Source organism: Aspergillus vadensis (assembly GCF_003184925.1).
Source record: "Aspergillus vadensis CBS 113365 unplaced genomic scaffold BO88scaffold_8, whole genome shotgun sequence".
Lineage (NCBI taxonomy): Eukaryota > Fungi > Ascomycota > Eurotiomycetes > Eurotiales > Aspergillaceae > Aspergillus > Aspergillus vadensis.
In genome coordinates, this window is record NW_020292046.1 from 1,006,842 (window position 1) to 1,018,930 (window position 12,089).

Here is a 12,089-nt window from a genome sequence, read left to right on the forward strand (position 1 = left end):
CGCCGGGTACGATATAAGTATCATTCCATCTGTTATTCTTGCAGGGATTATTGGTTGTGATTATAAATCGGTAGATTAATAATGCCCGATCACGCCATGGTAGAGAAAGTTGCTTGCATGGGGTATTTGGGAGATGTTATTGGGTCACGATAGAGCCCGGCACTAGTCGTAGAGCAAGCTGCATATACTACCGAGGATTTAGAGTAAACATTACGTTCTACTTCGCCTGCTTCCAATCTATAACTTGGCACAACGACTGTTGGGGCGCTTAAGTGTTGTGTTTCATTTGACACCGAGCATATTAGCTCTGAAGTCTTCTTGAATGCAGTTTAATAATGTGGCTGCGTGTGGTTAATGCTACGACTTTGGAGAAAAGGCCCCAAGCTATCACCATTTCGGGTGCACGGTAGATCAATACATTGTCTCTTTTGGATTTAAGCCACCAACGTTACACGGCACGGATATCCATCTACTGGATGAGTGCCAGCTTTCTCAGACTGATATGCCCTTTCGCCGTGCAGCAGCTTAGGCTTCTTGTTATGAAAGCCTACAGACTCAGCAACGTGATCAAACCAGCCCCTCTGTTTCGCCTTCATCGCATCCAATTCATCGTAGGCTGGCTTTATCTCAAATGTTCGAGCGGTCATCACTAAGACTGTCCGCATCTCGTTGTAGACAAGAGTCTGGCCAATGCAGTTGCGTGGTCCCTGCTCAAACGGACGATAGGCTGCCGGGTCGGGGTAAAGTTCATGGCCTGTATCAACGAGCCACCGCTCTGGGATAAATTCTCTCGCTCGTGGCCATACCCTCGGGTTGAGATGTGTCGCCTGGTGTAAGATGGTGACGCTGATATCATCTGCTAAGGGGTATTGATTGCCGTGTCTGTCGGTAAGTGACAAACCATCTGCGCCTTGACGCATAGTGCCTGCGGGGGAGTAGAGCCGAAGGGTCTCTTTGATAACTGCCATTGTATATGAGCATTGATTGAGCAAAGAAGGTTGTTCGCGGAGTAGCTGCACCACAGCTGAAGGATCTGGCCCAAATATGCGGTCATGTTCTTGCCGCACTCGAGCCAAAGCCTCAGGGTGCTTAGATAACATGTGATACACGTAAGCGATACTGCTCGAAGTGGTATCAGTTCCGGCAAAGAGGAACAATCGAATCTGATAAGTCACATATTCTGCGAAGCGGTCATCTAACTGTGTAGCATTAGTGATTCCTTCGTTTTTACTCTCTAGATATGCTTCCAAGGCTAGAGTAAGGATGGATTTGGCTCGCTTAGAACGAGACAAATCATCCCGTTTGGCTTGCTTCATCTCGGAGAATCGCTCATGCAGGGCTTTACGAATGCATTTGTTCACAACGCGACCGTAATATCCCTGAACAATAGGCCGAAGTGGGTGTGCTCGTATGCGAGGGTCCCAAAAGGAATGCCATTTGGTAATGTGGCCAAGAGCAGTTGCAATGATATTGTCGGAATTCTGATGATCAAGGTCCGCGTCGCTAATCTCCTCGTTAACATTTGCCATACAATGGGGGGAAAGGGTAAACCAACAGCGTCACTTTGAGAATGACATCCATGGTTAATCTGGTGGTCAGGTCATCTAAGGCGAAGAATTTTCCAGCATTGGCTTTCTCGTGCAACTTGTCACAAAAGACACCAACCGACTTGACAACTTCGGGAAGGAGATCCTGCATGCTGCCAGCACTGAATCCCGGATTAAAGATTGATCTCCAGGCCTTCCACTCAGCATTTCCCATAGAGATCATACTAGGCCCGCCAGTAATCGGTTGCATGAATCGAGGCTGTATGACTGTTTTGGGGAGGTTGAATTTATTTGTCGCCTGTGATGCCGCTTCGGGATAGAAGACTATATACTGTGCGGGCGACATAGGCCAGACATCCAATAGAAAGATCTCCGTGTCAGTATATTCCGACGCTAACTCTTGCGTTGCAAGCACAACATTGGCATCGTCAGGTAGACTATTAACATAGTCCGAAAGAACCAGCATGTGGCCAGTTAGCCAGCTCCATCCTGCTGGCATGCGCTAAACATAGTGTTGGTGACAGTGTAGTAAGCTTTGTAGGTAAGATTGAGCTTACCACTCCTTGTTTGCGGAGGCGGTTGATTTTGGAACGGTGTTGGTAGAGCGCATGGAGTCCATACGCGGCGAGGCTTACAAATGGTAGGCAAATAGTCAGAATAATGTTGATAGAAGCCATTGGTGTGAACTTGATGTCCCTCGCTTCCACCATGGATAGGCAATCGGAGGGAGCGGTTTATTGGGGGAGTGTTAAGGGGATCATGGGCAGGAGGCGGTGAGATGATTAGGCGGGCAGTTGCCTAAAATGGTAATAGTGTAACACTCCAACATTTCCCAGCCTCAATCGCTGGTTCTGTGTGCAGCACACCTCAAAAATGCTTAAAATAGCATTTTGTGGAGCCTCAACTGCTATACAAGCATATGCGGGAGGATTTTCAAGCGTAAACCAGAGGCTGTGTTTGGAATGATATTCGGATAAGCCCAAGTTACAACCGCCGTTGGTCTGCTCGAGCGCGCAGTTTGTCCATACTGATAGTGAAGATAATGTAAATATCAACTTGTCAGTGGTCTGACTGCATTATCCCTTGCTTGTATCATACCACAGCACGGCCGCAGTTTCTCGGCCTTACTGCTCAGCGCCTCAGCATCTCAGCTTGGGGCGTTAAAGGGGAGATGTCGCGTAGTACATGAAGGTTATGGCAACCGTGAAGGAGCCATATTGGTAAACTAAGCTGGACAATGGCATGTGCAATTTTAGCAGAGTATTTTCAGCACTCCTGACGCTGTAGCTCAGAGACATGACGGGTACTCCGTAACCTCCGAGCGATGCTACTTAGTCTCAAGAGTGACATGCCAGCGAACAGAGTGCGTATAGCTCATCGTGGAAGGTATATTGATTATTTGCACATGAAGGGAAAAGGCACCTCCTGGTATCTGCGTCGGCTATTCATATAGTAATGACATAGGAAACGGTCATGGTCTTCATTGTAGCCAGGACACTCAAGACAGGGGTGACGCTAGTGAGTCTTGGAAGGGATATCGGTTCCCACCCACTGATGACAAGCGTCCTTGAGAGACAGAGCTAGATGGCTATTGCTAAGAACACGTGAATGATGGAAGAGAAGAATTATCAATCCCAACATCGCACTTTTCAAGTCTAAAGCGCTGGTAATTGAGGCTGAGTCTTCGAAGGGAGACTGAGAATCTTAAGGCAACCCTTTAGCCCCTTGCTGGCATTATCATTCTCGTGAGGTCAATTAAATGCAGTCAGCATAGAATATGTAGGAGGAAATCTAGTGAGCCGCTCAAGTCCCTGCACATCCAACCCAGACACTCGTGCAACCACAGGGTCTGACAGCCCAGCTATACATAAAGCGGTGTTCCTGTCGGGGAGGTGTATCAAGAAGTGTATGTACACCTGTATATGATATGCCCAAGTCCTTTGAGAAAGCTTCAATATGGACATATCCTCGTTGAATCTCACGTCTAGTCAAGATTCTCAGACCCCGCCGGTCATAGGTGATATCGGTCGGATTACCCAGCGGCAATATGGGGTAAGGCTATTTCAAGCATAATTATCCGAAGGTATCACTCTAACTCAACATGTATGAATACCAGATAGCCGTTGGCATTTTCTTCGCGTTGGCAGCACTGTCGTTTCTTGGCCGCATCTTCATCCGACTCTTCACCCGACGACGCCTCTATTTGGACGATGCATTCCTTAGCTTTGCTTTTACCACGCTGCTGATAGGAACGGTACTGGGCTTTCTCCGTGCATACACCATCTACTTTCAGATGGCAGCATTGGAAGGAAATGTTGACGCACTTCTCTTTCTCGCCTCACATCTAGAAGAACATGCGAAAGATTATGGCTTTAATATCGCCTTTATAGTCCTCCTCTGGACCACAGTCTTTGCCGTCAAGTGGTGCTACCTGGCATTCTTCCACCCTCTCCTGGTGGGGATGTCACGCTGGTTTATCCTTTATTACCGTTGCACTGTGGGGCTATCCTTTATTTCGTGGATCTTGAGCGCCTTTGTCGCACCGATCGTTCCTTGTCCGTATACAGGAATGAAGGCAATCTGTAAGGATCCCTCGTCAGCGATAATCTCTCACACTAACCATTCAAAGCAAAATGCTTTCCCTCTTTACCTGTGCCGAACAGCACAGTCCTCGCAATGGTCTGGCTTCCACCGATTCTGGATGCGCTCACTGACCTGATGAGTATGTCACTAAGCCAGATGAGGATTAGCTATAACTAACTTTTCCCAGTCATTAGTATTCCAATGCGATTGCTATACAAAGTGCAGTTACGAGCCTTGACGAAATTAGGTCTTGGATGCTTCCTGTGTCTCTCGATCTTCATGTGCACATGCTCCATTATTCGCACCGCAGGCACGTGGTACCACGGACTTCTCGACTACCCATGGCAGGTATTCTGGCTTCATTTGGAGGGATGCATTGGAGTTACCATGGGATCCATCACCGTCTACCGATCCACTTTGATCGGATCGAACGAGGTCTCAACTGCGTTCAAGAAATACCTCACCCGGATCAAGGACGCCGTGTTGGGTTCGTCGAGTGGCACAGCAGAGGGGTCACCAGCGGAGGAAAACAAAACCCAGACACGTCAAATTAGACTACCATCTATTCCGCAAGCAACCATCACGGGGTTGCGAACGTGGTTTGGTCTCTCCAGGAAGGACCCTGCCGCTTCCAATGATGGCTCCGGGCTCACCAGCTTTAACAGCGATATCGATTACCATACTTTGTTGAAAGCTCCCAAGGCAGCGGCAAATCACCGTCAATGAGGCCTAGATTTGGCTTTTGCTTTTTCTCTCGATAAGGTGGGCAGGGATGGATCCAGATATATATATCTTTTTGATCTATCTGGATCTAATGATGATGGGCGGATGATAAGGATGAGGTAGTGGTTATCGAAGACCACGCATACTGAGGTAACTAAGTATCATATGATCCCTGGCTACAGCGTACGCCTCAACATACCATTATCAGGATCGGAGTTAAGACGCGACATATCATATATGATATATGCGGGGATAGGATATCTCCAGCACGAACAGAAAAACCAAGTGAAGAATGGGTGGGCCGCGCCAAACACCCGGCTTAAGTCCGCGGACATTGGGTGCCGCTTTGGGCTTAGTGGCTGATGACCGTGATATATAGGATCATCAGGAACTGGTATTAAGAGAACTAGACAGGCTACTTCAAAGACAATACTTTCTCTTTGAGATCATCTGCAGTTTATCTTAAAAAGTCCTATTCCACCCACAATGGCCTCAAAGGACCTTGCCCCATCGACCGCTCCCTTCTTCCCCAATGTGTTCTTTTATAACCAATTCTGTGCCAAGCCTAACTGGCCAACCGCAACCATAAATCTCTCTGGTCAAGTTGCCATAATCACTGGAGGAAATTGTGGACTGGGATATGAATGTGCTTTCCAGCTTCTATCTCTTCAACTTAGCCACTTGATCCTCGCCGTTCGCTCTCCCGAAAAGGGCGAAGCTGCAGCAGCCAAGCTTCGAGCCGTTAATCCCAAGTCAACAATAGATGTATGGCTACTTGACATGAGCTCATATGCCTCCATACAAAGTTTTGCAAAGCGGGTCGAAAACCATCTTCCCCGACTAGACATTGCTATCCTAAATGCTGGGGTGAGACAAGCCCAGTTCACCACCAATCCAAACACCGGCCACGAGGAAACAATCCAAGTAAACTATCTCTCGACCATGTTCTTAGCTACTCTACTTCTTCCAAGCTTGAAGAACAAGTCCCCGAAAGGATTTCCGGGCCGATTGACTATCGTCAGCGCGGCATTATCGCTTCTGCCGAGTCTACCTAACCCGAAGGACGCACCCCTCCTCAAATTGTTCGATCACCCAGATACATTCGATGGAAATAGGTTGTACTGCATGTCGAAGCTTCTCGCTCATGCGTTTATGTATAAGCTAGTCGAATATGTCGCCGCAGATGATGTGATTGTCAACCTAGCAGATCCGGCCTTCGTGAAAGGCACAGACTTGGGGCGGGATTCGTCTGGTTATGCGAAGGCTGGGTTGGCGGTATTTGGAGCATTGACAGGGAGGACAGTCAAGGTTGGTGCATCGACGTATGTTGATGCTGCTGTACTAAAAGGGAAGGAGTCGCATGGGTGCTTTCTGATGAGTTGGAAGGTTGAGCCGTACGTATTGAGGACTTCTCTTCACATCTCTCACATCATAACTAACACACGTATGTTCAGGTTCAACGCGTCGTTGTATACGCCAGAGGGGAAGCAATCTATTGAGCAGCTGTGGCAGGAGACGATGGATGAACTTGATTTTGCCGGTGTGCGAAGAATACTTGAGACTCTGTAGTTCTCAAAACGGCCAAACCACCTAGCCGCTATTATTTAGTAATTGTTTCTCCAAGCTGAAATCTGGATCTTAGATCTATGACATTGAAGAGGTAGCAGCACCAGAGCAATTTCATTTCTAAGAATTGACCAACGGGCGAAATACGGAAGAATAGAGCGAACTTCCATGTATGGTTTATGCGATGAAAAGCAGCCTCGCTTAGACTTTGGAATGTCTACACATAAGCACACCCAATGCAGCATAAAAAGGAGGTTTCACGACTCTATGACGTTGAAGAAATCCGGATGCCTCTCAAATCTCCAGATCAATCGGGGAGTGGGGGCAGTACTCCACACGGACCCACTTGGCCAGCATGAGTGGGCATGAGTCATTCTGAGTCGAGATGAACACACCAAATCATGATCATAGCACAGCCCACTCCTGGGCCCAAACTGCTTGCAGTTTCCAGAATTAGCCATGGAAAGACTAAAAATTCTACACTTTGGCACAGATCTCTCACCTGAGGATCTCCAGATTCGGGGGACGCTACCCCACCCGAGCTTCCCATCCCACGTGACGTTATCCTGCAGGCCCAGCTATATAACTCAACCTCGATCCTCATGAACATCACCTGAAATTCCCATTCAAGAGCTCAATTGCATATTATCATACCCAATCCCCCGATATATCAACCTCATACAGACAAATACCACCAACTATAACCCTCAATTATTACATGACCTCCCCACTCTCCACAATGGCAACCACAACCACCACCTCCAACCCCACCCCAACAATGACCTACTACGACATCGCCATGCGGCCTCCAGTAACCCGCAACGCCGCAGCGGTAAACCCCTGGAAAGCGCGCCTGGCCCTGAACTTCAAAAACGCCCCCTACTCCACAACATGGGTCAAGCTCCCCGAAGTATCCAAAGTCCGCCGCAGCCTGAACCTCCCCGCATGTCGCAAATTCGCCGACGGTAGCGACTTCTACACCCTCCCCATCCTCTCCGACCCTACCACAAACTCCCTCATCGGCGACTCCTTCGACATCGCCGTCTACCTACAAAAGACCTACCCCGCTTCTGGTGGTGGGGATCTCTTCCCTCCACAGAACCTGGATTACGAGCTGAAAGAGGAGCTCAAGGTGCTGGTACCGCTATCGGAGCGGAATGATACCGAGTATGCGGATTACGCAAGGTTCAATAATAATGTCGATGCGGCGTTCAGCGTGCATACATTGTTGATGGTGCAGAAAATGCCGTTTGATCCGGAAACGGCGGAGGAGAGTAAGGCGGAGTTTGTCCGGCGGGCGGGGTTCAAGTCGTGGGATGATTTTGCTCTTGACGGGGAGAAGAGAGAGCAGGTGTTGAATTCGTTCCGGGATATGCTTGGGGACTTGGCGAAGATGTTTGAGAGGGACACTAGTGGGCCGTTTTTGCTGGGGCAGAGGCCTAGTCACGCGGATTTTATTGTCGGTGGGTGGTTGAGGATGTCGAGGGTTACGTTGCCGTCGACGGAGTGGGAGCAGTTGAGGGGGTGGCATGGAGGTGTCTTTGGGAGGTTGCATGATGCGTTGGATGTTTATGCTGAGGTGAAATAGGTTGCGAAAGTGAGTGAGACGGAAAATTTGATGGATAATAATAGAACAAGGGAAGGAAAAATCTTGTACAGTAACATATCTGAAGTTATACATCAAAGCCTTTCCATAAGCAGGTTTCATGGCCCATTTTCCGAATATAAGGGCGGCCACCACCCAAAAACATCGTCGCCAAAGAGTTCATGATCGAGTGATGAGAATATGTCTATGGTTGAAGCCACTTCCTGGGATTGCTGCCTGGGTAGCAACGGTTCCACACCTGGTATCCCCATTGAGCTCTGCATTTCAGAGGTTGCGGCCTGGGCATCTGTTGACTGGCCATAAACTGCGAGTAAGGCAGACCTCATTCTGTTCACCCAGGCTAATGATTTTGAAACCACGTTTTCGGGATCAGCAATGCCATCATCAACGTTGGTTGGTACATTGCTTAGGTTCTCAGCAGTCTTGTCAAGAATGGACGCAATGTCTACAGTTTGTCGAACCATTTTCACGTCCCAAGCCGGATCTTCGAAGGATGCGAGTCGAATGAGGGTTAAAATTACGGTTCGGAACTGCCTCCACAGAAAGAAGGGGAAGTATGTATACTCGGTTGGTTTGAAGTTGAACATAATGTCCACGGCGCGTTTCGCTGCATTGAGGCAATTAAGAAGGGCCTCCATGCTGCTGATATCGTCTAGAAGAGGGCAATGCCCAAGGCGCGTAAAGATAAGGTCATTGATGTAGATTTCTGTGTGCAGGGACATTGCTTCAAGCATCTCTATGGAGTATCAGTGAGAACTGTGATGGTGTCGAGTCAGGGATTGCAGATTGAACGTACTATTCGTGGCCAGGTGCAGGGGTAATTGCTTTCTCGTCTCGGATAATTGAGTGTTGAGGGCAAATATGTATGGATAGATAAGACGTGTACTTTGTTCGCTGTCATTATCTCTTAGTTGCATACGGACATCAGTGACCTTGCTCGTTATGCGCTGAAGCTTGATCATGTGCACCAGCAGCTCGTCTCCTCCAACACATTTTGAGCCTTGTAACATTTTCAGACACTCTTCAAGGTATGGTGACCATGCCAAGCTCTCCCCAACTGTTTGAAACGTTGCAACGCTGGATGTGCTATTAGCGGTATTCTATATAGTTCGATGAAGTGCTGACCATGATGTGAGAAAGTAGCAAGCCAATGCCGTTCGTGCCTTTACGATGCTTCTTGGCTGGAACCTGTCTGTAGCCCCCTGAATCTGAGATGCAATCGGTCGAGGAAACATATGATTCAAATTACTCTCTTCAGAATGCCGACTTCGAAGTTCCAGGTCAACCGTCAAAGCAGTACATAGCTGAGACAAAATGGTGAGAAGTGATCCCATAGAGAAGCGAAAGTGTCCCCTAGTTATAGATCGCGATTAGTCATGCAGTTACCAAGGGTGTGATAAGTAGAACTGACCAACCGATGAAACAGAGGAGACCATGCAACAGATCCATCGTACATTTGCCTTCTACGATTACCTCACGAGCGGCAACCTCTCGGACTTTCTTTGCTAGACTGCTCTGTTCTTTGGCGTATGTAGATGTCACAGCCATTATACATAGCCAGAGAAATGGTGACTCTCGGTACAGCGCTTCAGAGGTCGACCCATTCTCGAAATATAGAAGAGGGAGAAATTCGGTATAGTGTTTATAGAAAGTTTTGAAACGTTGTTTTGCATCATGAGACGATGGATTGGGAGCCTCGGAAAGGCTATGTGGGAATAGCCCCCCACTTTCTGATGGATTATTTGGATACTTGTTGCCATGATCTGTAGTTGCTCTATCAAGATCACCAACAACCGGTTGTGCATGCGACCTACGATCTGCAGGCACTGAAGCGCGAGAGGGAGCTGATATAAAGGACCCTGATGACGAAGCAGTTTCTTCGGGTTCAAGGCTACCCTGGCGAGCCTTCAATAATGAAACGAGCCCGTCTAACTTCTGCTCCAGACGAGCAGCTTGAGAGCCGTTGGGTCTCGAGCCACTCCTGCGGACGGTATGAGAAGGGTTGCATTCTACTTTGAGCCGAAAGCATCTGACCATGTATATGAGCCAACGATCGCCAATGGTGTTTTCGCCAGGTGGATTACCTTTCACATCCATCTCCATTGGCTCGCAGCATGCATTTGCGTTTGACGCGAGCACAGTTGACGCATGCTCGGCCGTATGCGGCCGGCTTTCCATTATTACGTGCTGTCTTTTCCATCTAATTCAGCAAAGAAATGTGAAGTGTAATTGAGACACTGGATAGTCCAATAAGAATTCAGGCGCCGCTGCACCGCGAATGTAGAGTTCCTGGCATTAACTGAACCCTCCGGTGGACGGATTTCGGGGGATTGAAAATTCGAAATCCGCTCCCGCAACTAAAATAGCGGGATGTGAATCCCGCTCCGCTCCGCCTCCACTTTCTATACCCTTAAAAGCCCCCTAGATCCAAACCATGTGAAATCTGGCCATCGCAAAAGTCGTTCTCTTATTTATATATCAATAAAGATGGAATCAATTAGCAATGCTCTTTACTATGTGTTTCATTCTTTTCATTTGACGGATGTCCTGCAATGGTGATCATCCCACACCCATTGTCCTGCCATTGATAACTGACATATTGCATTTTCACAATCATAGGATGACCCAACACAACCCAAATCATCGATCCTATATTATAAGTGAAAGCGAATCTCGGCAGGTTTGTTTCAAGTTTCTTGATCAAACCAGCCGGAGCTTCAGCGTTATCATTAAGGAGCTCCACTCCGAACTGCTCGTCCCGATTTGTATCTTCTACCTTGTCCTCCGAGGTCTCGACAGCATAGAAGACGACCCTTCTATTACTGTGAAGACCAAGCAGACCTTGCTTCGTGAGTTTGAAAATATAATAATGAAAGACGGGTGGACATACGATGGCAACCGTCCCGAAGAGAAGGACCGCGAACTGCTTGTTCACTTCCATCACGTTATCAGAGAGTATAAAGCTTTGAAGCCAGCCTACAAACACATTATCAAGAACATCACTAAAATAATGGGTAACGGAATGGCCGACTTCTGCCACAAGGTTACCCTGGGCCATCCAGATAATGCCGGCGTCATGACTATAGCCGAGTATGAGCTGTACTGCTATTATGTTGCCGGCTGTGTCGGTGAGGGTCTTACCCGCTTCTTCATCGAAGCGCAACTTTGCAACCCGTCATTACTCGACAACCGAACTTTACCTCGGTCAATGAGTCTCTTTCTGCAGAAGACCAATATCATCCGCGACGTCAGTGAAGATCACGAAAACAATCGTCGGTTCTGGCCCCATCAGATATGGTCTAGGTACGCCATCAACTTTGCAGATTTGTTCAAGCCAGAGAATCGTGAGGCGGCCATAGAGTGCAGTTCTGAGATGATTCTCAACGCACTTGAGCATGTCAAGGAATGTCTCATTTATCTGGCTGGGTTGAATGAGCAGAGCATCTTCAATTTCTGCGCTGTGCCTCAGGGCATGGCTATTGCGACACTGGAACTATGCTTCCGCAACCCCGCTCTGTTTGAACGGAATGTCAGCATCAAGATCAGCAGGGGCGAAGCATGTCACCTGATGCTCGAGTGCACACAAGGCTTGCCGGGGCTGTGTCGAATTGTCAGTCGATATGCACGACGCATCAAAGCTAAGAATTTTGGAAATGCCACCAATCTCTCCGAAATAAATACGTTCTGCGATACTGTATGTTATTCAACTTGCACTTTCCACCGAGCGAGTATTAACAACTACAGATTGAGAAAGCGGCCGAAGGTCTATTGATTCCGGAAGATAAAATAGCTCATGTGATGAATGAGGGTGGGCAGGAATAGTAGATTTTATTAGACGCACTCCTGCGAGATAGCAGGATGGTAAATTGAAAAGTGTGTACCTAAGAAGCCCATATTATAGATAAGATTGAAGAATATTTTACATCAGGTAATTGTATAGGGGTGTCAGCATAACAGACCTGAATGAGTGCTTCCTATGTCCTCGCGAGCATCTTACTAGGGAAAGATCACGTAACTCGGTCAGTATTCATATGGTCCATACTAACAGCATCTCAGCCTCCCTT

At 47.9% G+C, this 12,089-nt stretch overlaps 6 protein-coding genes across 6 annotated transcripts; 4 read left to right on the top strand and 2 right to left on the bottom strand.

The window, feature by feature from the left end:
* Window positions 1-434: 434 nt before the first annotated feature.
* On the bottom strand, window positions 435-2,248 carry BO88DRAFT_487200 (cytochrome P450; the record flags this gene model as incomplete). Its single annotated transcript, XM_025712531.1, has 3 exons — window positions 2,105-2,248; window positions 1,556-2,049; window positions 435-1,503 (listed from the first exon to the last, which is right to left on the bottom strand). Exons 1-3 carry the CDS (start codon window positions 2,222-2,224, stop codon window positions 435-437), a joined length of 1,683 nt encoding a protein of 560 aa, XP_025564249.1. The 5' UTR covers window positions 2,225-2,248.
* A 1,007-nt stretch (window positions 2,249-3,255) lies between these two features.
* BO88DRAFT_443115 (uncharacterized protein) lies at window positions 3,256-4,856 on the top strand (the record flags this gene model as incomplete). Its single annotated transcript, XM_025709998.1, has 4 exons — window positions 3,256-3,599; window positions 3,664-4,129; window positions 4,177-4,269; window positions 4,318-4,856. Exons 1-4 carry the CDS (start codon window positions 3,504-3,506, stop codon window positions 4,854-4,856), a joined length of 1,194 nt encoding a protein of 397 aa, XP_025564250.1. The 5' UTR covers window positions 3,256-3,503.
* A 415-nt stretch (window positions 4,857-5,271) lies between these two features.
* BO88DRAFT_404068 (putative short-chain dehydrogenase/reductase family protein) lies at window positions 5,272-6,614 on the top strand. The gene is made up of 2 exons (XM_025706520.1): window positions 5,272-6,247; window positions 6,308-6,614. Exons 1-2 carry the CDS (start codon window positions 5,340-5,342, stop codon window positions 6,420-6,422), a joined length of 1,023 nt encoding a protein of 340 aa, XP_025564251.1. The 5' UTR covers window positions 5,272-5,339; the 3' UTR covers window positions 6,423-6,614.
* A 235-nt stretch (window positions 6,615-6,849) lies between these two features.
* BO88DRAFT_404069 (glutathione S-transferase-like protein) lies at window positions 6,850-8,229 on the top strand. The gene has a single exon (XM_025706521.1). The coding sequence runs from the start codon at window positions 7,159-7,161 to the stop codon at window positions 8,005-8,007; it is 849 nt and encodes a 282-aa protein (XP_025564252.1). The 5' UTR covers window positions 6,850-7,158; the 3' UTR covers window positions 8,008-8,229.
* On the bottom strand, window positions 8,124-10,062 carry BO88DRAFT_424682 (uncharacterized protein; the record flags this gene model as incomplete). Its single annotated transcript, XM_025708755.1, has 3 exons — window positions 8,124-8,632; window positions 8,822-9,125; window positions 9,499-10,062. 3 exons carry the CDS (start codon window positions 10,060-10,062, stop codon window positions 8,124-8,126), a joined length of 1,377 nt encoding a protein of 458 aa, XP_025564253.1.
* A 450-nt stretch (window positions 10,063-10,512) lies between these two features.
* Window positions 10,513-11,847, top strand: BO88DRAFT_337621 (squalene synthase; the record flags this gene model as incomplete). The annotated part of the gene is made up of 3 exons (XM_025702946.1): window positions 10,513-10,580; window positions 10,645-11,719; window positions 11,770-11,847. 3 exons carry the CDS (start codon window positions 10,513-10,515, stop codon window positions 11,845-11,847), a joined length of 1,221 nt encoding a protein of 406 aa, XP_025564254.1.
* Window positions 11,848-12,089: the final 242 nt, after the last annotated feature.

Bases quoted from the DNA above. Each gene is read 5' to 3' on its own strand.
- BO88DRAFT_404068 (XM_025706520.1), top strand. From the start codon at position 5,340: ATGGCCTCAAAGGACCTTGCCCCATCGACCGCTCCCTTCTTCCCCAAT. The intron at 6,248-6,307 runs GTACGTATTGAG...ACGTATGTTCAG, and splicing joins ATGAGTTGGAAGGTTGAGCC to GTTCAACGCGTCGTTGTATA.
- BO88DRAFT_404069 (XM_025706521.1), top strand. From the start codon at position 7,159: ATGGCAACCACAACCACCACCTCCAACCCCACCCCAACAATGACCTAC.